The 27372-nt window shown below is 35.4% G+C and overlaps 1 protein-coding gene across 1 annotated transcript in view; it reads right to left on the minus strand.

Annotated features, from left to right (window-relative positions):
• DOCK2 (dedicator of cytokinesis 2) overlaps positions 1-27372 on the minus strand; it is a 316322-nt gene that overhangs the window by 13181 nt on the left and 275769 nt on the right. Inside the window, exons 38-47 of the mRNA XM_087924559.1 lie at positions 25929-26048; positions 23970-24059; positions 21345-21449; positions 20165-20306; positions 15336-15417; positions 9855-9939; positions 9112-9198; positions 8206-8382; positions 7860-7943; positions 4273-4410 (exon numbers count right to left, since the gene is read on the minus strand). Of these exons, the coding sequence (XP_087780685.1) occupies positions 4273-4410; positions 7860-7943; positions 8206-8382; positions 9112-9198; positions 9855-9939; positions 15336-15417; positions 20165-20306; positions 21345-21449; positions 23970-24059; positions 25929-26048 (1110 nt within the window). The remainder of the gene's footprint in view (positions 1-4272; positions 4411-7859; positions 7944-8205; positions 8383-9111; positions 9199-9854; positions 9940-15335; positions 15418-20164; positions 20307-21344; positions 21450-23969; positions 24060-25928; positions 26049-27372) is intronic.

Genomic DNA, 27372 nt, shown 5'->3' on the forward strand with positions numbered 1-27372 from the left:
TTATTAAACTTCTATGCCATCCATCTTGCCAAAACGATTCTGGGCGGCTTACACTCATTCAATAAAAATACCACATAAAACATTAAAACAATAAGTAAAGATCATAAATTTAAAATTCAATTGACCAAGATGGAGGAAGGGAGTAAAGAAGTGGGGCCTGTCTAATCTATTAACCAGGATGCCATTCATCCTTTGGGACCCCAGGCCAGTTGGAAAGTAATGAGGTGAGTGAGGATCTTGATGTCCTAGAGGGCAGGCCATGGCAACAAAAGGGTCTTCTCCTGCTGGTCAAAATTCCTTGACCGAGAGGGTCCACAGCATGCCTGTTCTGCTGGTATAGGGGGGTAGGTTAATCCCACCCCCCTATGCCAGCAACCCAGAATGGTTGCTGGAACTGGGTATGTTTAGTTTGATGAAAAGAAGGACTAGGGGTGACATAATAGTAGTGTTCCAATATCTCAGGGGCTGTCACAAAGAAGTGGGAGTCAAGCTATTCTCCAAAGCACCTGAGGGTAGAACAAGAAGCAATGGGTGGAAACTAATCAAGGAGAGAAGCAACTTAGAACTAAGGAGAAATTTCCTGACAGTTAGAACAATTAATCAATGGAACAACTTGCTTCCAGAAGTTGTAAATGCTCCAATACTGGAGGTTTTTAAGAAGAGATTGGATGACCATTTGTCTGAAATGGTATAGGGTTTCCTGCCTGAGCAGGGGGTTGGACTAGAAGACCTCCAAGGTCCCTTCCAACTCTGTTATTCTATTCTATTCACTGGGGTGAGACTGTTCTCAGATAACATGGACCCTTGCCATGAAGGACTTTAAAGATGATAACCTTTAAATTGGACTCAGAAGCAAACTAGCAATCAGTGAGGCAGAACAATGATGCAACAAAGGCCATCTCAGGGACTTCAAGAGCTGCCCATGTGGCTGCATTCTGTACCAGCTAAAGCTGCCACTTACTCTTCAAGGATATTCCCACGTAGAGTATATTGTAATAGTCCAACCATGAGGTAACCAGGGCTTGAGTATGTGAGTGCAATGATTCCTGACCCAGGAAAATGTGCAATTGCTGCACAACACAAAGTTTCCCAAAGGCTCTTCTAGCCACAACTGCCCAAGTATTCCAAAGTACTTTATTCTATATACTTCTTTATTTACTCATTATTTTCTTATTTTAATTTGTTATGATTGGTTGCCCAGTCAGCCTGATATTTAGACTGGATTTGACAATTTTATCCACTTATCCTGTCGTTCCTATCTGATGGTGCAAAAGGAAACATTGATGTAAGTTGTTCTTCTCCCCCCTTGTTTTGGAAAATTGGAAGGAATGTGTGTGTTTGTGTGTGCATGCATGTGCACACACATGTATTTATGTGTGATAAGAATAGTTAAAATAAATAAATCTGAGACACAGCAAGTACAAATTAAGCATACATATGTTCACAGAACATAACAATAGAAATTATTTGGTGAACAATATGGAACCCAAGGTGATTCTGTAATATTAAAATAATCTAAAACATCCCTAAATGCTTGTTTTATAATGAGATGCTCTAGGTTAATCCTGTTATTTCTGAATGGTGAATTAGATATCAAATACAGGTTTGTTTTGTTTGATAGTATATAACAAACATATACTGTAAGCAATTTAATTTTGGCTGAGACATTTTTCCATAGTTCTAATCATTAGATTGAAAAAAATGTGTGGGATGTTGATATAAAATTAAGTTTCCAGAATTACTCAGTATTTTTCTTTTTTGACATGCTACAGATATAATATATTGGTTCTCTTTTTTAAAAAAGAAGGAAGCCATCACTGAATTATAATTTGAGCATAGATCAACTATTTTATTCCCAGTACTTTTGCTTTCTTACATGTTAATATTTGAATGAAGTTTTTCCCCCCTCTCTCAATGTCTTTTTCTCTCTCTTAATGCCTCTCTCTCAATCTCTATCTCTCAATGCCTCTCTCTCTCAATGTCTCTCTCTCTCTCAATCTCCCTCTTTCAATCTCTCTCTCTTTCTCTCAATGCCTTTCTCTATCAATGAATCTCTCTCAATGTCACTCTTTTTCTCTCAATGTCTGTCAACGTCTATCTCTCTCAGTATATATCTCTCAATGCCCCTCTCTCTCTGTCTCTCTCTCTCTTTCTCTCAATGTCTCTCTCTCTCAATGTCTGTCAATCTCTCTCTCTCAATGTCTGTCTCTCTCTCTCCCTCAATCTCTCTTTCACAATGTCTGTCAATCTCTCTCTCTCTCTCTCTCTCTCTCTGTGTGTGTGTGTGTGTGTGTGTGTGTGTGTTGGAAAACTGCCACTTCCCTATTTTAAAACCTGAAAATCTAGCCTTAAAGTATTGCAGGGTTATTACAATGTTCAGATGAAAATTGGCTCATAATCTCCTACTTCAGACTCCATTCTCAACTCAACTCATTGTACTCAGAGAGTTAGACCTGGCAAGAAATGCAGGAAAGTCATTTAGAGTTTCCAACATTATTTTCAAACACATTTTAGATTTTATTTGCAGTGGGAATTGCTTCTGAATCTTTGAATTCCAAATGCAGGAGCAAGACATGATCAACACAGCTGCCTTCACAGGGAAGGGCTACACCAGAGACCCCAAGAAAAATGATAAAAGCACACGAATTTGACTGGTCATATTAAGTAGTTTTCATATGCATTGGCTGATGCATTAAATACTGTCATCCCCTGAGCTTATTAATTTATGAGAAACTTCTTCCAGAGTGAGGTAATTTATTTTTTCCTATCTGTTTAAAAGTGATGATTTTTCATTCATGTACTATGATAACAGATAGACAATTTCAATCCAAGACAGAGTCTAAGCAGTACTTAAATTGTAATGACTTCTATATATTTAAAAAAGACACAGTAGCCATGCATTCTGTATGTTATAATACTGAAATCCTTCTGCTGGTCTCTATCTGCTTGGTTTATAATCAAACTGTAACACACTATCAGACTCTGGATACATTCCCATGGTTTATGGCTGACCAGATTAAATTGATTTTCCAGTATGATATATTCCTTCCCTTATGATTCATTTATATCAAGTTTTAGATGGTGCCTAAAGTGCTAGAGCATCTGATGCTGCCAAAAACAGCCTCTATGACTCTAACTCACCATATTCACAGTAAAATCATGCAGAAGGGCTTCAATAAGTCTAAATTGGTAACAGTCATGAAATCTTGTGCAAGAATTCAAAATTCTTGTAAAGATCTACTTCTGAATTTGAATTTTTAAAATGTAATTTGGTGTCTCCACACAAGAATTTGAGATGAGATTGCAAATGTCTCACAAGACTAGGAGGCATTTGACCACTCTGTGACGCCTTGCCAACAATTAAATTGCCAACATCTAATTTAAGACATCTCTATTCCAACTCATAGTCAAAGATGATATATATATATATGCATTTCAACTGAACTGAAAAGGACATAGCCTGTTCAGCATCTAGTTACGTGCTTAGCAAAATACTTGTTTTTCATAACAAATAAGAACCCTAAGCTAGAGAACTGAGAGAAACTAATTTAATACAATGAATACACATTGTCAACTATCTATAATTTGCATTTGTTGGAAGTTAGGTCTATGCCTTCCCCCACAAAAGAGGTTTAAGGTTCACTAACTAGGAACATTTCTTTAGTCTCCATATCCTGAAGCCTGTAAGCCTTCATATAACAACCTTCCTTCCTATTCTTAGTGATGTCAAACACTTCACCTTATTATTTAGTTATTTAGCCAGATGTGCTCCAAGAACCATGACAATCACAGGGTTGATAATTCTATTCTGCAGATTTTGCATACTGCTATTTTAACATCAACTCATATTTATATGTTATACTAAATTATACGTTGTTTCAGAAATAGATTCACCAAACAGTTGGAATTCTTCAGGAAAAAAAAAGAATGGAACATTCCTGGTTATTCATTCTTATTCAAAACTCCGAGCCATTAAAATTATTAGACCAATGGTTTAAGAGAATGAGAAGTACTAAGCTCTGGATGACATTGTTCATAAGGTTTGTTTCCTCCCTCCTAATAAAATGAGGAATATAAATACATTTTAACAGTTATGGAAGTTTCTTAGCAATATGTGAGATAAAGTCTATTGTTTGAAAGAGGAAGTAAATTTAAATCACAATTTAAATCACAAGTAGACAGTTGTAATGCAGGCCAAATTTCATGATTTTTTTTTCTTGTTAAGATAAAATATAATTTAAAAAATTATAAAATTAAAAGACCAAATCTTACCAATTCTCTGATTCCATATTGTTTTTCTACTTTAACCTTTAAATGCCTGAAACATTCCTCCATACGTTCATGGAAAGGACGAAGGCTATCTGATACTCTTCTTTCATGAATCTTAATTCCAGCTGCAAGAAATGGAACCTAAAAAGCAATAAGAAAAAATTCAGTCATGCTATTTCATATTCCCCATGTCTCCAGAACATGTTAAATTGGATGCAGTTACAAAATATGATTTGTAATATATTTGCTAGATGACATTTTCTTCTTTCCTTTCAAACAGGTACCAATCCATCTTACTATAAATTGCAAGAAAATAATTACAGAAGGGTGAAGTACAACCTTCCAGAAAAATATAATTGCACTTTTTTTGTTTCCTGTGCATAATGATATTCAACAAAAGTTTAAATGGATGGATAATTTATGATACTTCATATATTCTTAAGATGAAGAGTGACAGAAAATACATCATGTCTTCAGAATCTAGGCCAGATTAGTATGATTGGTGAAATGTACGATAAGCCAACAATTTACTTGACCATGGGTACATAGTGGACATTTTCACTATGTTACAAAGATTACATTGGAAGCATTTTGCTAAGTGATCAAATCATTCATAAGTTTAAATGCAAAGCCAGTTCAATTAAAATTTCAACCACAGTAGCATGGTTGTTTCCTCATTATCATGTATGTATGTGTGTGCCTTCCTGGGAAGGATCAGCAAAGAACACCAGGAATGAATGCTAAGCAATGGTGTATTAATCATTAAGCAGACTAAGCATGTGTTCAGGGCACCAGGTCTAAAGGGAGCTCCACAAAAACTTTTATGTAGCCTAAGCTTGGCTTCGTTTGTACAGTATGTACAAAGGAGGCCGGCCCCAAGATTTGTCAATGCTTAGGGCACCAGCGAGCCTTAATCCGCCACTGATGCCAAGAGTACAGTATCTATTTCCAGAACGGTCATTCAAGGCCTGAAGGTCATCCCAGCTATGCTACCAAGCACCTATAGTAAGTAGCAGCAGTATAGGAAGATGCTGGAGACAGATGGTCTCTTTAGTGACTATGGTGTGGAAGAAGGTTAATGGTATCTTTCCTTTATTTTAGAAATCCTCACATAAATTATAATAAGTGATTGATAATATAGTGATAGATAATGGTCCTCATGTCAGATACCATTCAGTTTGTCAGATAAAAATCTGAGAATTTTCCAGAATAATAATAGTTTTTATGATATGGCTAGATTAGAGCTGGACAGACTGATTTCAGATTGAAGGATGAAACAACACTCTCCCCTTATTTATTCAATGCCTTATATACTGAATTCAGAGAAGCTGAATTGCAAGAAGATAAGTAGGCTTTTAAAGTTGGAGGAAGAAACATCAATAACCTACACCATGCTGATGACACTAACTCTGATAGTTGCAAATGCAAGCTCTTATAATTTAAGTGAAGGAGTAATGTGAAGAAATGGGATAAGATTCAATATAAATAAATACATAAACAATAACAGGTACAGCAAACAACCTTAGAATTTATAATGTAAATATCCAAGTGAGGGAAAATTTCTGCCTTTTAAAATCAGCTAACAACAATACATAAAGGAAACAGCAGTCATGAAATATGCTGCACAATCTCAGATGACAGAGTAGCAGTGAAAGACTTGGAAAAGTATTCAGATGCCATGATATATCTATGCCTACAAATATTAGAACTGTGCTGGCAATGGTTTTCCCTGTGGTACTCTAGGAAAGTAAAACTTGTACTTTGAACAAACAAGCTAGAAAGAGGATTAGCACTTTTGAACTCTGGTGTAGAGATGACTCTTGAGAATAATATAAGTAGCTAAGAAAACAAAGAAATTATACAATGAATCAATCCAAAGTTGTCATGTGAAATAACCAGGCACAAAATAACCAGATGTTTCACATTTTGGACATAGTATGTAACGACCTAGTTCTCTTGAGAAATCCATATGCTAGAAGAAGAAAGGAGCTGGGAGGAAGGAGTAGATTTCCAACAACTAGGACTTGATTAGAGTAATGATGGATGTACCTTTGGAAGACTTGAAAAGTCAGATCTGAAACAGATTTATCTGTGCTACTGTTAAGAGTCAACAGCACCTTGATGGAGTATATTGGTAATCATTCAATCCGCAATCAGGATGATAGCTATGTCCTCTAAACTCATGGGTAATAATCTACAGCCTCAGGCCTACACACAGTTCACAAGAGCTTACTGACTCACAGTTGTCAAAAATCTGAGATAGGCATTTCTCAATATTTTGAGGCACACCATTTTGCAACATCCCCTCTACTAAAATTGTGAGGAGGTTACACATTACACAGGTTTTACAAAAGCCAGAGAATCTCCATCTGTGCTAATTTATCTCTTCCAATATTTATGAATTGCTTTCTCTCCTGCTTTTCAAGGAACTGGCACAGTGCTGATGTTTCCCTCAGTGTAGTACTTCACCTGTTCTGTCCAGAAAGACTGTGAATCTTCATGTTTCTCAGGTAATTCCTCTTTTTGGAATTATGAAAAATGGGACTACACCAATGGACAGATTTATTTTCGTGTTTAGAGGTTGACTGTTTACACTAGGTAACCTTCTTTAATAATGACTCAGAATTATTAAAACAATTTGAAGTTCTAACTTTCTAGTATTCTAAATTACATTGGACACCACCATTAATAGTGGGATCTCCTCTGAATGCAATCTAGAATAGGGTGTGAAGATATCACAAAAGTCCATGGTACTATTATGCACCGAAGATATGAGGATGTTTGTGAAAACAACCATGGAGTTGATATAAAATATATGCAAACACATAAATGAATGACTTTCTTCATAACACTAAGATTAAACATTTGTTTGCATATATATTTTAGTCGCTATTTCCACACAAATAGTAGTTATTTCTACTGATTCAAATGTCAGTAGAAGAAGGAAGATATTGACAATCGTGGGTGACTTATTCAGAAACAAACTAGAAGCAAAAAATAGTCTCTGAAAAAAAAGCATTGCCATTATGCTACATCCCTCATAAAATAGCGACATTTGATATTTTAGCAAGAACATAAAAATAGAAGTGATATTTTCAGGAGTTCAGAGTGTTAATAGGTTGTTTTTACCCGAGCCTGATGAAGCTGTTAATAGCAGAGAATTAAACATCATTCAAAAATTCAAAACCTATGCAAAAATCAGTGTTTTCACTTGGTTCCTCTTTATCTGAAAGCAACAGAAATACCATGATGTCAGTTTTTTCTCTCTCTCTTAACATTGCATAACATTTTGAGAGAGCATTCAGCTAAATCACCAAGGGATTCCTGATGTTTTTGTTCAGGAAAGGAGGCTCATTAAATGTGGATGAAAAACTTTTACAACATACTTTTATGTGATATTTCCAGTCACATTTTAGACAAGTATTCTTCTTCAAACAAATTAGCAAACAAAGGAAAACAGAAGGAAAATGTGCATGCATTATATATTGATGTGCTTCCCCTCTGGAAATGAGATCAATCAGCAAAAGAAAGTGGAGAAATTAATAATATTTATTTAAACAATCAGAGAATTGTGCCCAGCATTTCAATACCTGCCAAGCAATCAGGTCTTTGAGTCGGTTTAGTTTCTCCTGATCCTCTGGGTGATCCCTAGTGTACTCATCTGTGAAGAAAGCCTGCAAGCAGAAAGGGAGTTACTTAGTCTTTCATCTGAACGTGACATTCATGGGTTGTGCTGAAGATCTAATATACTGGAGCAGAGGCCTCCAAACTTGGCAACTTTAAGACTTGTGGACTTCAACTTCCAGAATTCTTCAGCCAGCTATCCTGCCTAGAGAATTCTGGGAGTTGAAGCCCACAAGTCTTAAAGTTGCCAAGTTTGAGGACCCCTGTACTGAAGGATCATTTCATTTTAAATACAATAATTAAATTCCTTACCTTTTCGTACTTAGCAAACCCTCCCATGACTGCTGGATCAACAATTCCATTCAGAAGCATGGAGAGTGGGTTAATGGGAAGGTTCTCATCACTTTGGTACTGATTGATCATCGCCAGAATCTTCTCATTTGTCATGGTCATTGTTTCAATGGCATTCTCCAATGGGCTAATTGTAATCTAAGGAGGAGGAAACAAGATTATCATGAGTCCCATCTGCAACTTTAAGAGCCATGGTGGTGTAATGCTTAGAGTGCAGGATTGCATGCTAATTCAGCTGACTGTCGACTGCCAGCAGTTCGGCAGTTCGATCCTGACTAGTTCAAGGTTGACCCAGCCTTCCATCCTTCCGAGATCAGTAAAATGAGGACTCAGATTGTTAGAGACAATATGCTGACTCTGTAAACCACTTAGAGAGGGCTGTAAAGCACTGTGAAGTGATATATAAGTCCAAGTGCTATTGCTATTATGGCTCAGCTTGGCTGCATTGGAATATGAGAGAATCTTTCATTTATTATGAAATGTGTTAGCATTTCATTAAAATTCCCCAATCTCAGCAAATCAAGTGCACATTGAACCATATTGCTTAGTGAGAAAATGGGTTCCTTGCAGTGATGGGATTCAAAAATTTTTTTTTTACTACTGGTTCTGTGGGCATGGCTTGGTGGACATGGCAGGGGAAGGATGCTGTAAAATCTCCAGCCAGAGGTGGTATTTGCTGGTTCTCTGAACTACTCAAAATTTCCACTACTGGTTCTCCAGAACTGGTCAGAACCTACTGAATACTACCTCTGATTCCCTGGAAACATAATACTTTGTTTTATTTTTGTCATAAAATAGCATGGGCTCTTTCTTTCTATTTCTGAAGGTTAAACTATGTATAATACCTACCAGAATTCTAATACACACCTGTGACATGGAGACAACCTCAAACCAACGTAAGATTCCTGGGAGTTTATAAGCTGTAGTAAAGGATGTTCTCTCAATCCACATAGACTATTAAAAGATGCAAAGAAGAAATATTGCAATGGTTAAATCATATTGTTAGAAAGTTAAGAGCTTACTGGAAATGTAATTTAAATGACAGGGAAAGCTTTTCCTGGCATCAATATTATTTAAGAGAGAGGTGGTGGTGGAAGAGAGATGAGTTCACCATTTCACTTACAAACCAGAATACTTTAATACAGTCTGCAATACTGTGCTCCCCAATCACCAAAAAAAAAAAAAAAAAAAGTGAGAGGGAAAGGACAAGATTCAAATACTGTGGAAATGGAACGGCAAAGAACACTGATAACCTGATTTAAACTAGGATGATCTGAAATGCTTTAAAAATGTTGTTTGATAACACACTTATCATTTGTTATTCCATTGGACTTATTATATAACTCTATCCCAAATATATGGCATCCTTGAAATTCCTGAGAGCCAGCCCTGACAGAAATCATTCTGTTGATAGTAGCTGAAACTCAAGACTATGGGAAAACCTGAGCAATTTTACACTCCATTTGTCCAGCCCAGTGATGCTTCTGTGACATTTTGTACTTCTTTTGCCTACTAATAAAGTATGTAGCATCACCTGAGCAATGCCATGTGTCACATCTGAGTGACAGATAACGTGGCTGTGTTCAAAAACATTAAAAAAAGATACTTACAGCAAATTCATTTTCAGGGTCAACTGATCCTTTTCTAGTTGGTCTTGAATAGTGGAATCTTTGTACATAGTTAGACTTATAAAAACTAAGAGAGAGAGATTACAAACACCTTTTTCTCCATAAACTTCCATATGAAAATTCAATTTAAATTCATTTATGTAATTTAAACATAGCATATCCATTTTTAATTCAAATATCTACATTGTACTCAAAGCACTATCTTACACATTGCAAGTATGTCTAAACCTGATTGGAAAGTGTGCCTTGGTATGTAATAGTCTGAACAAATTATCACAATGTGGCAGTATACCTGAAACCTGTATAGGTATCTGGAGGTGGTGCTAGTTTTGGTCATGCTCAGCACATTTCTACATTCCACAGATAAACAAGAAATGGAGAAAAATATCCAATCTATGAATATAATATTCCATATTCTTCAAGCTATAATGTAATGGTTCATTGACTTTCAGAGGTTGATTATGAAGACTTATCAATGGGCCTTGATTTGGTTGTGACTACAGATAGATCCCAATTAATGTGAGCTTGAATAGTGCAAATTTGATTAAGTGCAAAGTATAAATTATACCCCTTATTGCATATAATGCTAGCCAAAATTTAGTTAATGTGAAGGTAGTTCACTTGTTGTCTTTTAAATAATAAGCATGTATATGCAAAATGGAGAAAAGGAAGGTTCCACTTGAGGAAAACTCAAAAAAAGAAGAGGCTCACTTTGAAGAACCACAATGGAATATAGGCAAAGTTCTTTGTAAAGGAGCTTATCCTGCTGGTTTTCATTTGTTCATTTGATTTATTTATAAAATCTGTCTATCACAACTTATTGCAGCTTATAATTCATTAGAAAGTAATAAAAACCCTAAAACCATGTGAAAAAGATAACTGAAGAATGGTTAAAGTAATAATCTTGCCACCATTCCCTATGTTACCTATAGCTTCTGAACAATCTTCAAGGGGAAACCTTTGTAGGACACATTGTAGTAATTCAGAAAGTCAATCAACATTCCTTAATCACCAATTCATTAAAAACCCTATAGTTTCCTATTTTACAATGCTTAAATAGTAAATATTCCATTCTCACTGCATCCAAAATTCTCTGATATACCAAAGTCTCATCCCTAGATAATAAAGTGGGCAAAAGAATCCTTTTATACTCAGCCATTCTTTTCTGGCAACAAATCTTTTAATCTTGATCATTCTTGATTCTCTTTGCAATTGTCATTTTTGTTCGGTATGCATATTTTTCTCTCATTCTTAGTCATCATTCTCTTATATGATGTCACACCTCTTTTGGGTCATCTTTCCATTAAACATGCTTTTTCATACTTCCCACTTCTGTTTTACTTCTTTTCATTTTTATTTTTTGATGTCATCATATTGCATTATGTTCTCTTTATATTCATTTTCTACTAAAATTATTTTATATATGTTCATTCAGGACTCATATGTTGTCTTCTTCCAATGATATCACTTTTATTCTTATTTCTTTAATTTTCTTCTTTTCCTTCCATGTGTATTTTCTTTCCATATTCACTCTTTATACCACCAAGAAATAGTAGACCTGTGTTTGTGTGTGTGTGTGTGTGTGTGTAGTTCTTGTTTAACAACCACACTGTTTATCCAGTATTTGTAGCAGTGATGAAAAAGTAAGCAATGCTTCCATTTACAATTTTCACAGGTTTTTAAAGCAAAGGAAAGATCATAAGCAGTCACAGTTTCACTAAGAACCCTTCTTGCTTAATGACCCAATTTTTAGTCTCAGTTGTGGTCACTAAGTGAAGACTACTTGTATCTAAAAACTGGTTGACCAGAGAGTGGTAGTATAGTATAAAAGAGAAATGAAGTGTCTCTGAAGCTACTTTCCTGCACATGTGTCTAATTCTTGGTCTGCTATCATCTCATATCTCTATTGCATGCAGAACATGAAAAATACTTCCAGACTTACAGTGAATGGGAACAATGAGCACATTGGCCCTGTTGAATCAAATGCAAGATCAAACTATTATTTTTAAGGCTAAAACATTTTTAACAGTTTTAAAATGGGCAAAATAAAAGTTGACACTTATCCACTTATTTAATGAAAATCAATGGCAGCTGCCATTGTTTGCAAAGGTTAAAAAAAACATGGAATGCCCTCGAAGCATTCTAAATTACAATCTATAGTAGTCTAATTCTACAGATGCTGCTTCTTACTGTGGTTAATATATCAACATTCACCCTGTTCTCTTTATATAGGCTCACATAAAACACTTCGTTTTATAGAAAGTTATAAATGACCTGAAGCATATGATATTTTCCCTGCTGATACATGTAATATTTCAACTACTTTGCAGACTTAATAAGATCACCTGTTATTGTGACAACTCCATTTAAAGTACAGAAATCTATAGATTCAAAAAAGCATGAAGCCATAAAATGCTTGTAGTTTGTGAAGAATAAGAAATAGATTCTTGGAAAAGAATCTAATGGAAAATAATGTCATGATTTCTAATCTGGAAGCTACCATGCATGTCCCACATCCCTGTAATTGTGGGGTATGTATATTATAATGTAATAATGCAATGATTTAAAGAACATGATTTAAAGAACAAAAATTTAAAAATGAAAAGACTACTTGGGTGTAGCTATGCATATGCTGACCTATTCATACACAGACAAACACATACATACAGATACACATTTGTGCGCGCACACATATTTGAAATAAGGAGATAGCTTTATTCTTTTCCTACTGGATATTTCATATCTAATTTTGATGTCTTGATATGTATTCACTTTTGACCTTAATTGTCTAATCAACAAAAAAGAAACTCTCCTAAAGACATTGCAGAAAGCAATAGGCTTAATGTAGCAGAAGACAGAAATTAACAGGTCAATGATTATTCAGGATAACATAGCAAGAAAAGAAACAAGAACGCAAATGATATAGTGACAACAGTGTGTCAAAAAGGAAAGGAAAGGTTGGAACCACTCCAAAGAAGGAAAAAATGATCCCTCATTTCTACCAGCTTTATTGTTAACAAGTGTTTCTCCATAGTCAACGTCGTAGCAGGCTTACCACCTTCCCATTTTCACACAAATGACTGCGGAAACTTAAATTGAAAAGGTTTGGTCCAATACATGACAGTTATTGTATTACATCTGAATTATCATTCCCTTCAATCAGCTACATTTGGCAACATTAGTTAGATTGGTGGTACTTCAACAGATTTTTCCTTAATGATGGGGGAAAAATAAATTTAAGTAGTGACAACATGACAGATGGAAGGATAGTTACAAAGACATGAATGGTGTGTGTTTTCAAGGTGCCCTCTATTAGGCCAGTAATTTCTGTGTCTCATGGTAGAAGAGCCTTTTCATTAGCTTTCAGATGCAGGTGAGAAAATGCTTTATGCTGCCAATTTTAAAAGTTCAAAGAATATTAAAAAGAAAACTTGGGAGAGCTAAAGATGTCACTTATTGATTGTTGAATATCTAAAGTTCCATATGAAGTAAATTTTAGATCAGAGCTGATTGTAATCAAAACATGTTGCTGTTAAGAACAATGTTTTAAAAGTGTAATTTCCTACAAATCACAACAGGTGACAGATATACCAACCACGGCTGATCTTGAAAGAGCTAAGTAGGGGTTAGGCATGGTTTATCGTTTAAATGAGATAACACCAGGAAAGCCAGCAAATCTGAACTACTTTGGGAAATAAACTAAAATCCTAAAAAGATACAATAGTAAATCACTTCCATTTAGTTAGGAGCTGTGGTGCAGTGATTGGAATGCAGTAATGCAGGCTGACTCTGTCCACTGCCAAGAGTTCGATCCTGACCAGCTCAAGGTTGACTCAGCCTTCCATCCTTCTGAGGTTGGTAAAACAAAACCCAGATTGTTGGGGGCAATATGCTAACTCTGTAAGCTGCTCAGAGAGTCTTGTAAAACGCTATGGAGAAGTATATTGCTATCTGTCAAAGAAAAGTACATGAACCAGGAATCAAGTTCAATTTGAATAAATTTTTATCTTTTTTAATAAATATTTTTAATCCCATCTTTAATATTTTTATAAATAACTCAAGGAAGCATACTTAATACTCCTTTCTCCTCCTATTTTCCCCAGAAAAACAACCCTGTGAAGTGAGTTGGGCTTAGAGAGAGTGAGTGACGCAAAGTCACCCAAATGACTTTCATGCCTAAGACAAAACTAAAATTCACAATTCCTAGCATGGTGCCTTCACCACTAGACCAAACTGGTTCTATCTTACATTTCCTATCTTTTAAGAAGTAAGACTCCAAATAAAACATTTGAACTATATGACAAAGCCATGATGCAGAGGCCTCAGTATTATCAAAGGGCATCATCCCTTCTTATTACTCTCGCTTTTTCCTTTATTCATCGCACACAGTTTTCTTGTCTTTCAGGTGCCATTTCATTTGGAAATGTTAGCAGGCAGAAAAAAGAGGATGCTTTCAGTTTATCCACGAGTAAAATAAAATCTATTAAGCTTTGATTAAAAAAATAGTGAAAGTTAAAACTGTATGTCCTTGTACCAGACCAGAGAAAGGGAGTATTCTCATTGCAATAAAATAGATCGATGTAAAATTGACTAACATCTACCAACAAACAATTTTTTCTCTCAAGATGGATAGAATCTAGGGCCTCATTTGTTCCCATAATGAAACCTCTGGGTTTGATAATCCATTCTTGAGAACACCATCAAAGTTATATTTTAACTCATTAAGACTGTCAGCCTGTTCGGTTATTTGCCTGCTAATTTAATATGTGCATGGCAAACAGAATGTCAGAGATTGTACCCAGTAGATATATTTTTTAATCTGGGGACTGTGAAATTTTATATAGAAGAAACCTCAGCAAAGTTTCATTCAGCTGATGTTGCTTCTTCCCTTGTAGAATTGATGGCTGCTATGGCAAATCTTTGTATTTCCAAGTCTGGATAATGTTTCCCCATATTTGATAATTCCGATCCAAATTTGAGTTTATCAACTTACTTGATTGATATGGCCACCCATCTCATAAATTCAACTCTGATAATCCAACATGTTAAAAACAATATAGAAAGTATCAACCAGCACATAAAAACCTACAATAGTATTGGAGAACACATCCAATAAACACTCAACAGTAACAATAACATCTCACAGGCCATTTAACCTCCTGACCTTTGGGCTCTGGAGCACATCAATCAATCAATCAAACAAACAAACAAACAAACAAACATTTATTGTCAATGCACAACATGTTTACAATGAAATTGAAAAATTGAAAAACACATCCGTGTCTTCAGTATCTTGGGAAAGGCTAGCAAGGTCAGATTAACCTGATCTTGGATGGTATATTACTCCAGATTTGAATTACATAATGCAAATTAAACTTTCCAACTTTTAAGAAGCTATCTAGGACTATTGATAACATGTGTTATAGGAATTTTTACACAATCAATAAGACAATATGGACTTACTTGATTACTTGATCAGGCACTGGCTTATTTTTGAATTGAGGATGTTCCTCCAAAACTGGCTGCACAGTAAAGCATTGTATATCTAAAATCACAAGAGCTAAGGACATTATACCATTAGTGGACACAATCAGTCAACTGAAAACAAAAGTCTTCACAATTGTTCAAGAAGAGTCTTTTATAAAATTATTACAAAATTATATTAGTAAAATTCATCGTTCAACTTAAAAAGTATGTGTTCAATAAATTGGTTGATTAAATCTATGTTCCAAATAAATAGTATGTTATCGATAGGGGAAAATATTTTTAGCGCAAGTTTGAAAAGAGGGCTCTGTTCTGACCTAAGCTTCCCCCAACAGTATGAAGCTGATTTCTCATCTCAATAAACGTCTTTTATTTGATTTACAATGAATTTCCCCTCCAACAAAGTTCCAGCCAACAGTCTTTCACAATAGTTCCCAATTACAAACTTTATCAGGCTTGAAGAGGGGCCAAGCATGCCAGAATGAACTAATTGTTTCCTGCAAAGCCTCAATCCCCTTTCACTCCTCTTTTATACTCTAGGGAAGGGGCCATTCACTATCCACCTGTAGCTTTACTCCCAAGTTGGCCCTTGTTCCTCAGCTGTTCCCTTTATCTGGCAACTTTGCACATGTGCATACTGGGAACAGGATCTAACTGTTCTTCTGCCTCACTGATGTCTGACTTTGAAGGCAGCTGATAACTGTTAGATGGCTCTGGCCCCATCTCTGCATCTGATGCAGAGCACTCCTCAGAGCCTTCCCCAGACTCCATGCTCCTCCCCAATGCATGCTCCTCTCCAACCTCCTCATTGTCCAAATCTGCTGCCAGCTTCCCTGGCTGCTGTCGGGCCACAACAGGCTTCTTGGTGCTCTCTGAGGTTGGTTGTTATCTTGCAGATGTTTCATTACCTAAATTATAGTTCATGATGAATATATTTATGATAAGTATGATCATGATTTATCACTTATAGCTTTCATGTACACTGAGAGTTTATGCACCAAAGACAAATTCCTTGTGTGTCCAATCACATTTGGCCAATAAAGAATTCTCTTCTCCTCTCCTCTCCTCTCCTCTCCTCTCGCCTCGCCTCGCCTCGCCTTGCCTTGCCTTGCATCATCAGTGCTAGTAAGGAGTGGAGTTGCTCTCATTTTATATTCTAGTGGCTTGTCCTGTTGTTGTGTTGGTGGGAGTGGTCATTATGGTTCTTTGGTTGGGATGTTTACCAACCAAGCTATTACTACTGTGTCCAGTCCAATTCCTTAAGAGTAGTTTAAAGCTGACACACAATACACTACCATCAATCACTAAAATTCACAGCAATTTACAGCAAGCCCATCAATAATATATCAAACTGATCAACCAGAAAAACACTGCTTTTGACTAATGCCATGCCATTCAGATTTTGTGTCATATTTTGAGCATGGTATCTAGCAATGTCTAAAAAAAACCTTAGGAGCTATAAAGAGGAAGCTGCAGAACCAACCAAGCACTATTCCTTTGTTACATTTTTAAGGAGCTTTGAAATAACAGCATCTTCGCAAGATGTTATACATGTGAACCCTCCAAGTACTAGGAAGAAACAGTGTAAGAATTCCTGCTAATAGGAATTTGGCCTGTCCATAAACCCTCCAACACTGCAGAGTAGTCAGAAAGGTGATTTGTGTGATTTCAAATATATTGTAATAAAGCTGGAAATACATAAGCTCAGCTCTCATTATGAGATCACAAGAGCTTAAAGTTGTCATTTACCTGGGGCACAGACGTCACATGGAAGTATCTGAGTGATTAAACCTATGCTGCTGCTTTAAGGCATCTTATTCTACAAATGCATTATTGCAGATTTACAGAGAAGCAGACTGAAATTATACGGTGCAAAGATTTCAACTGACACTGTAGAGTTTGTATACTGTATTTCTGTGAGATGGATGTGAACAGGAATGTATTATTAGCAAGAGTTGTTTATATTGGTATAGAGAAAAGAAATTTGCAGTTGTCTTGTTCACCCTGAAGTGTTGAATATAACCTTGGGGGAGGGCAGTGTTTTCAATGTAAAGGATTCATCTATAGTTGTCCTATTTATGTTTTGAAGCAATAACACTTTATCATTCCTTCAGAAGCCTTCCTTTATGATGTGGGAGATGAAAAGCAGCTTTTCAGAGGATCAAAGGTGCATAAGAGAGGAATCACTGCCTTTGATTGTCGTGCTTGTCTTACTGAGCCTGGTCTCAATAGCTGTTTAGATGGGTCTAAATGAAGAATACTTTGATTCAATTGCCCACCAGGTCCACACAAAGAATCAGAGACAGATGACAATGAACATTCCCACCAATCACTCATAGATAACACTAGACTATTATTTATTCTGTACTCAAGACTGAAATCAGAATAAACCATGTTTTCAAGCAATGAGGATATACAATGAGAGCAGAAACATCTCTATCATACAATTTTTACCTCTCTTAGAAAGTATGACCTTTCTCCAGCATTGCTACGTGTTCTATAATCATGTATAATTATTGTAGGGGAATTATGAATAAATGCCTTCTGCCTTTATTGAATTTCAATAAGAGAACTGACAAGTGTTTAGCTCAGAGACTCAGAATTAATCCAACGCCAATTAGTATCTGCAGTAGACTTACACATTGCCAGTCTCTATCTAACTACCAACTGCATCTTCCCATGATTCACTAAGGAGGAAACTGAGAAATATGAGACCTAAATTAAATAATAAAAACCCTATGAAAACAGGTTTTCCTGTTAATTACCTCTGCTTGTGTTCTCAATGATAAATTGCAACACAGAGATGCTCTGTTTTAAAGCCAAAATTTAGGCCAACGTTTCCAAGGTTTAGCAACTTAAATCTTGTAGACATAGCATTCTAAAAACTAACATAAGTAGTTCTCAATTTATGGCCACAATTGAGCCAAATATTTATGTTGCTAAGTGAGGCCTTTGTTAAGTGAGTTTTGTCTCATTTTACGATCTCTTATGCATAGTTGTTAAGTGAATCTCTGCAGTTGTTAATTTAGCAACATGGTTGTTAAGGGAATCTGCCTTCCCCATTGACTTTGCTTGTCAGAAGGTTGTTCAAGGTGATCACATGACCTGAGGGTACTACAAGCATCATAAATATGAACCTGCCATAGTCATGAGTGTGAAAAACAGTCATAAGTCACTTTTTTCAGTGCTGTAACTTCAAATGGTCACTAAATGATTGTAAATTGAGGACTACCTGAATTGAGCTTGTCTGGTAAGCCAAAATACATGATGATGAATAATTTGATGATGTGCTGCTGATGTGGTTTTCTTCCTGAAGCAGAATGTACATTCAGAGATAGAGTGTGTTTGTTAACATTTGCATTTGGACAATATTCTGTATCTGCATGTAAAAAGGAGAAAGGGAATTTACTGCTTCAAATTACATACTATATCTTTGAATGTACATGCTAAAATGATATGTTGCTCTTTTCAGAGATGCAGAAGAATATGTTTATTGATTCCTATTGTTTTAAACAAAAAATCAAATTCAATATCTGGTGTTTCTAATAAAAACAAACTGAGCAGTATAAAATACTTTGGTGGCATTTTTTCTATAATTCAAGATTATATTTACGTGAACTTGAACATTTCAACATAAAGGGAAAAAAACTTCAATTAGTCTTGTAGATAATACTTGAAATATCAGCCTTACATAGTGCTGTTTAAAAATAGACCAAAAAGATATTTGATACATACAGGCTTATCTGTGAATTCAGGGATAAAAGCTGCCAATGTAATCAAACCAGACTCTGAGAGTTGGCTATTCAATGATTTAAAGTTGCTTAGTAAGATGGCCTTGGTGATTTTAGGATTTAACCAGAGGCCTTTTACATTTCTGGTGGTTACTTTAAGAATAATTCATTTCTTTGAAGTTTTGATTTCTTGGGAAATTTGATTGAATATGTATTTTACTGCTTATGCTTCTCTGTCATGATACAGGATACAGATATCCACAATTTTCATTAGGATATTATGAAAGTGTTACATTTATAGTGTTGGCTAACTTAAATATTTTAATAGGTAAGGAACTGATTAAAAAAAAACCACACCAGGTAGCATGTGTGCTGTGGCTACCACTTGAAGAGGAGAACTCTACAGGTAATCCTCAACTTACAACAGTTTGTTTAGTGATTGACATTGGAAAAAGTGACTTATGACCATTGCAGTGTTCCCCTGGTCACATGATCAAAATTCAGATGCTTGGCAACTGGTTCATATTTATGATGGTTGCAATATCCCATGCTCATATGATCCCTTTTTGTGACCTCCCGACAAGCAAATTCAATGGGGAAGCCAGATTTACTTAACAACTTCGTCACTAATTTAACAATTGCAGTGACTCACTCAACCATTGTGACAAGAAAGGTGGTAAAATGGGGCAAAATGTACCTTAAGAAGTGTCTCACTTAAAAACAGAAATTTGGGACTCAAATGTGGTCGAAAGTCGAGTACCTGTATTGCTATAAAAAGGAAGAATGCTAAAATAGCCTTTTTACTGGTATGTTCCAGAATAAAACATACTTAGAAGGTCCTATCAACAAAGTAGAAGGTCCTATATTTCATAGAGGTTAATTTCTGATTACTGTGTGTATAACAAAGCCTGGTTTCTTAAGCAACAGAATTATGCATGAGTTCTGTTCAATTTGAAGGGAAACATGTGGAATGGCTTATAATTCAGGGATTTTCCATAGTTCCATAAACTTTGAATATGGATTTTTACTTCAAATTGCTTTTGCTTATTTAATAAAATCCCCGACTTCTAAGGATACGTTGAACAGCAGCATTCTTCAGTTTCTCATCAGGGGGTGCAGTAGTATTCATTTTTTCAGCATTTGGAAAATGGCTCAGCAGTTGTGCTTGAAAGTCTTCTCTCCGCTCATATTCCTTGCCTCGATAAATGAATATTTTATTCTGTTTTTAAAGAAGAATAAATACTGTTTGTGAACTTGCTGTGGAAAATAAATCATTGTTAAAGATCACAACATTTTTTTTTATCTTATTCTTCCCATTATTCTACCATTTGTCTGAAGTGGTGTAGGGTTTCCTAAATGGGGTTGGACTAGAAGACCTCCAAGGTCCCTTCCAACACTGTTATTCTAAATTTTAAATTCTTAAAAGCTACAAAGATGAACTAAATATGAAATTAGATACATCAAGACCCTAATAACCAGCTAAATTGTTAGGTCCCTCCTAAGGGAAAAGGAGGAGGAGAGTGAAAAGAGTGAAAGATGTTTTCTAAAATAACAACAAGACCAAAATGTGATAAAATTTCCACTAGTCCCCTGGGTGATTGCTATAAGGTATCTAATATACTTTTGTAGGGAAATTTATTCTAGAATTCTTTGCTTCTTATTGTGCCTTTAAAAGTATATTGGAGAGGAAGAAAGGAAAATTACAAGATTATTTTTGCCGGATTGTAAAAATTACCAGCAATAAGAATACTAATTATAGGTATTCCAGGTATAAATGTGAGAGCCTTTCATATGAAATTTCATCTGTGAGCTCTCAATTAAAAATGAATATACACCAGATATAAAATTCATTAGATTTCCTGCTTCAGTGTCTTGGCTATTCATATTGTTGGTTTTATTGTTCATTAAATTCTCTTCAGCTATAAACCATCCTTTAATTATGACTGTCTTGTAAGAATCCTAAATGCTCCCTTATCACTCCATTACCCTCACTATAAACCTTTTTCTAACCTTGAAGGCAACAAGGGGAAAAATCCACAATAAATAAAATTCTTTCTGAAAATGTGACACTCAATATTGTTACAAAAGGCATTTTAGGTAACTGCAGGACAGAAACTCTTTTCCTGGCAGAATCTCATCAAGACAAATGCCCCAATTTGTGAATAACTCAATTTCCACGAGTAGAATATTGGTATTCTATAAGGCTCTACAAATTTGAAATTTGTTAAAGATAAAGTACACAGAGTAGATAATTTACCCTTAGGAATGTGGGGAACCCTTGGCCGTAATATCCAACTGCAAAATAATCTGGTTTAGGCCTCAGAATTTTCATTATGTTTTCATAAAATTTGGCTTGCTGAATCTGAAAAGAAAAAGAGATGTAATAGGTCTTCCTGAGATTATATGGCAACCAATTCCTCAGACACTAGGGTTCTTTTCCAATTTGAAGAGACAGTCATTTGGCAGGCTGAGGCAAAGAGGCAGTCCCTGAACCAGCAAAATCTGTGGGCTGGACAGGGGACAGGCTGTATCTGTCCTCAATGTGAAAGGGATTGCCACTCTCAAATTGGCCTTTTTAGCCACCCTAGATGCTGTTTGAGGACCTCTTTTCAGAGCATGATACCATAGTCTTTTTAGACTGAAGGATGCCTGTGTGAGGGTTTTTCTAATCTGGGTGAGTCACTGGGACCAGAGGTTTAATCCCCCAAATTTTAGGATTCGTGGTGGAACTGATCAGCAGGAAACTCCTCTCTCTCCAAAATGTATGTGAGAAAGAAATTTGTTGATGATGGACTCCAGTATGAGTCCAAAAGCTTGGAAGACTGAACCTCTGGTCCTGCTGACACATCCAGATTGGATCCTGGAAGATTATCCTGGGACATATTTGCCTTCATTCATTACCTTTCTGTAATTAAAATGCGCAATTCTAATTTTTCTCATTTTCATAAGCATTTGTAAATTAATTACTACAGCAAAATTTCAGTTTAACAAATAATTTTGGGTCAGCTCAAATATCAATTAAATCTTATATTATATCATTTGCAATGACTTAGTGTCATCGAACTAGAGCTGTAAATGAGATGGTAAGGTATCACAGCCAGATTAAAATAATTAAATTACATTTATTTTGTAGACAATTCCAAGACTTACTCAGTAGAGTTTATGGTTTGAATTTTATACAAAGTGATGATGCTTTGGCCAATTTTAAATTGCAATACTAAATTCTATATGTAAAACTGTGTATGTGTATTCTATATGATGTAAAACTGAACATAGGAAATGATTGACTAAACTGCCCATTAAGGACATAGAGGCAATCTTGTATTGTGCAAACGGCAATGAATTTAAAACCCAGTACAATGTGCAAGACTAAAGTCTATTTTAAGTCTATAAAATGAATGGCAACTTTAATTTAAAATGAAATACATTGATTTTTATTTCATGAGATGAAATCATTTTTATTTACATTTATGTTTCAGAATGATAAAGGAGTTTATAGAATTAACATTCCTTGTTCTTCTGAAAAACATAGCACTAAATTCAATTCACTATTACATGAGCCACGGTGGTGCAGTGGTTAGAGTGCAGTACTGCAGGCTACTTCTGCTGCCTGATGGCTGCCTGCAATTTGGCAGTTCAAATTTCACCAGGCTCAAGGTTGACTCAACGTTCCATCCTTCTGAGGACCCAGGTCATTGGGGGCAATGTGCTGACTCTGTAAACTGCTTAGAGAGAGCTGTAAATCACTGTAGATCTAAGTGCTATTGCTATTGTGCTACATTTCCCATGTCAATTCAATGGTACTAATTTTAGACATTTTTCTTATAGTTAGAAAATTAACTCCCATAGTAGTTTTGGGCAACTTACAAAATTCTGTTAAAAAAAAAACGTAACGTAAATGATCTTGGAAAATAAGTATGTTTTGAGCTTCTCACCTCTAAAGCTGTAATCCTATTGATCTAAGAATATGAGATGAGAGTAGTAATGCTGTAAGTATCTTGGGCCTACGGTTTCTAAAGCTTCATACATCATTGTGAATATCTTGAATTGGGTTGGAAAGCAATTATAGCTGGGCCAGCTACAATTTCTGGACTGTCTTCTATGTTATTCCATGAACGATTGCAGTAATCTACTTTTTAAATTACTCGAGCTTAAGTCTCAAACAGCAAGTAGGCATGCACCTCAGTTATCAGCTGACACTGATTATATGTGATTTCACTGACGGTATGAGGCTATCTACAATAGAAGATCTCAGACTGCAAGTTTGTTCCTTAAAGAGGAGTAAAAGCTCATTCCAGACTATCTTCTGATATTCGGCTCTCAAAATCAGTAAGTTTATCTTGCCTGAATGTATTTTCAATTTATTTCCCCTACAGTCCTTTACAGTGTGGGAAATCAGATCTTCTGGAGACATTAAGCCTCTCAACTGTATATTGAGTTCTTAAGCTACATCAGAGCCATAATATACAAAGTAATAACTTACAGAACTTACTTCAATTTTTTTTTTGTCAAGGCAAAGAAGGCAAATATCTGTTATTGCTCTGGATTTGATTATCTTCAGTGTTTTAAAATTATGTATTCACTTGTCTGAAATAATAATAAACTGGATATATAGATATATGCTTTGAGCCAGAATTGACTTTTTCTGATTGACTGGAACCCGTCCCTGCAGTTTTTTTGGCAAAATTTCAGAAGTAATTTGTCATTGCGTTCTTCCTAAGTCTGAGACACAAAGACAGACCCAGCTGGTTTTATGTCAAAGACAATTCTAAACTTGCAGGTTAACCACAGCACAAAAATCTAGACTGAAAGGTTTCAGAAATAAATTTATAACTGCAGAGAACTGAAAATCCATAACATGTTTGTAGAATTCCATTCTTACCAAGTTTTGGCTTAGAAGTTCATAATCAAAAATTTCCATTTCATACTGTTCTGCTAGTTCTTTGCACAAGCCTATTGCTTCTTCCCACATCTGCAATGTAACAGGAAATTTAGATATATAATTGCATAGCTTTAGTTATTGAATTTTTTATTTATCAAATTAAATGTCTGCCCATGTCTCTCTCAGAACAATCTTTATCCATTATGTGATATGCTTTGAAATATTACATTAGAACCCCAGGAGAAAATATTTGTGTAACCAAAAATATCTACATCGAGTGAATACATTTAAGGCCTTGTGATTTATATTTGCAACAATATTAGGAAATAACAATTGAAGAACCACAATTTATTTCATTTGCACCTCTTTGAGGTGATATGCCCAGACAAACTTTGAGAAAACACTACACAAAGCATGTTGCTGAGAAGAAAGCTCATCTCCTTAAAGCATAAAAACATTAGCGCTTTTTACAAGACCTGTACTTAAACTCTTTCAGGGTGCTTTGCTTATACCAGTGTGCATTGTGCTTCTTCATTTTTTGCACAGCCCTATGTTGTGATATTTACAGAGTTTTGCAGATGTCTACATAGTTTTCAGGACAGATCAACCTGTTACAGTCAATTTTAATACAAAAGAAATTTACCCATATGTCTCATATTTTATGCAAATATATTGAAATGTGATTGTCTCAGATACTTTCATTCTCAATACTGAATTAAGTTATCTCCTAATTACATTAACTTTATACAGGTATTCCTCGACTTACAATCATAAGTGATCCCAAACTTTCTGTTGCTAAGTGAGACATTTATTAAGTGAATTTTGTTCCATTTCAATCCTTTCTTGACATAGTTGTTAAACGAATCACTGCAGTTGTTAAATGAGTGACATGGTTGTTAAGTGAATTGGGTTTCCCCCGTTGACTTCACTTGTCAGAAAGTTGAAAAGGTGATCACATAACCCCAGGACACTGCAACTAATAGTCAGCTGTCAAGGGTCTGAATTTTTGATCAGTGAATTTTTGATCAGTGATCAACTCTGATCACTGACTTTAGGGATACTGCAATGGTCGTAGGTGTGACATACAGCTATAACTCACTTTTTTCAGTGCTGTTGAATGGTCACTAAATGAAATGTTTTAAGTCAAGGACTACTTGTTCAAGGTTGTTAATCTAAAGTCCTTTTCAAGTCCAGCTCAACTTTGGTAATCTCACAGAAATGTCAATGTATATTTGGCAACAGAAGAAATGAGGGGATTGTGTTTTCAGCCACCAGTCTAGCTCCCAGATATGGGTTTTGCTGGATGTTACCCATCCAAGTAATAAGAAGACAGACACCCTCTGTTCTAAGTCAGTTATGATTTTTTTCTCTCTCATGTAATATCTACAAAGTTTGTGCTTCTATTCATTGCAGGATAATCATTCAAATTATAACTTGGCTACATGTCACAAATATACTATAAACATTATACAGAGCAACCTTTCACGAAGCCTGACCAAATCACAGGTCCTTTTGCAATGTTTCTACAATTAAATGGATATGACAACAGTGGTACTGAACAGAATGCTACTAAGTGCTAGTGCCTACCTGGAAATACTAACATTTTCTAAAAACAGCTATTCAGTTATTTTGGTGATTTCAGCCTAATCAGAAACACTGCATGCCTTTCATCTTACAAAATAAAATATATAAGACCAAAACACATTAAGCACATTATACCATATAATTTCTGTATTGCCTGATTCATAGCAACATTTTAATAATGTCACAGTCTTCATACAATAACATTCTTCCATAAATTCTATGCTGTAATAGAATGAGAATCAAAACCACCTGGCAATTTACTGAACAGACATCTCTTTTTCTCAATATTATTAGGCATAACTGCTTTGGATGATGAAATGAGATTATAACCCATGGCACAAAGCTACTCAGCAGGAATTAGGAAGATAAAATTACCTTTCCTTTGTCAAAATATTCTATTATCATCTCATATAGGTGCTCTTTCAGATGACGGTGTGTTTGTGAACTTTGAAATTCTGTTTGCATGACTTGAGGAGTACAGTGTTCATCAGACCACTGCGAAGAAAAAAACTCATAATAAATTTGTAAGTAAGTTCTTAGCTTTTTTTTTTAAGGTTATAAAAGATTGGTGTCATAATTGAGAACAAAATGCATGAAGTGCAGATCAGTGACAATATAAATATGCAAGATAGTTTTTTAGACTTCTTTTTTCTGGAATTTATTTATCCTTAATGAGATCCCAGCATAGCAATTCTATTTTTGAACCTGTATAACAGTTGTCTCATTAAGACTCTGCTCTTTAAATGCACATACAGGCATTCATTTCTTGACACACCACTCTTTGCCCAAACTTACAAATAAAACCCACCAAAATATCACACACATTGCACTGATATGCATCAGTCATATCTCATTTTGTCATATTCTTCCCAAATGCCACAAAATGTAAGAGTTAAATTTATTTGATACACCTTGACTCCTGAAATTCATGGGACTAACAGTTATTTACACTGGTGCTTTCAAAAGCTTTGGTCCTCCACCAAGAGAAGTAAACAGAGCTTTCTATATGTCATAGGTGCCAAATTAATGATCATCCAGCTTTTTTCCTGAATATTGTAATCTTAACCTCCATCGCAGTATATAAACTTTTGGATCTTAAATTCAAATCACGCAAACTAAATTAAAGTTCTTGTGGAAAAACTGGGACACAATTTGGAATGGCAAACAGAAGGTTGTTGTGTGCTCAAAACTCAATTATACTGGCTATCCAATTCTCACAAAGGTGTCCTGTATTTTTCCTTACTTAATGCTGTGTTCAAAAATCCATTTTCTACCACAAAGAAGATTGGCTTAATGTGCAAATCTTACACACTTTCTGTTGTATAAGGGTTTCTCAATCCCACTTCCAGATCACCACTTTACTTTACTTGATCCATTTTGTTGCTTTATTTGCTAAGAAAGATCTCTCTGTCTTGTACTCCCAGGAAGAAAACATTATTCCTGGAGAAAATGCCTGCTGAGTTTAAATCCTGGCTTCTTTCCAACTTCTTTCAGCTCTGTAACTTCCCCAGAACAACATGGAACTGAATTTGAAATCCTGAATCAAGGTCACTTGGTAATACCAAGGAACCTAAGAGGCTTTAAAATACACACATACAGAAAACCAATGTAGCTGTAACAGCGTACAACAACTGATTTTCTCTTCTTTTCCTCTTAAAAACATTAAGGCTTTAACAAATGTGTCCAGTGCCACGTTTGCAGGTAAAATTTTGGAAATGTCAGTAGCTTTATATGCACAGAAATGTTAATTTTAATTTGAAGAGTTAATGAAGCAGCAGGTTCTCAGCGGGGAGATAAAAGTAAGTTTTGAGAAAAAAGA

The sequence above is a fragment of the Pseudonaja textilis genome, chromosome 2 (genome assembly GCF_049901715.1).
Source record: "Pseudonaja textilis isolate UNSWEBS1 chromosome 2, rPseTex1.2, whole genome shotgun sequence".
Lineage (NCBI taxonomy): Eukaryota > Metazoa > Chordata > Lepidosauria > Squamata > Elapidae > Pseudonaja > Pseudonaja textilis.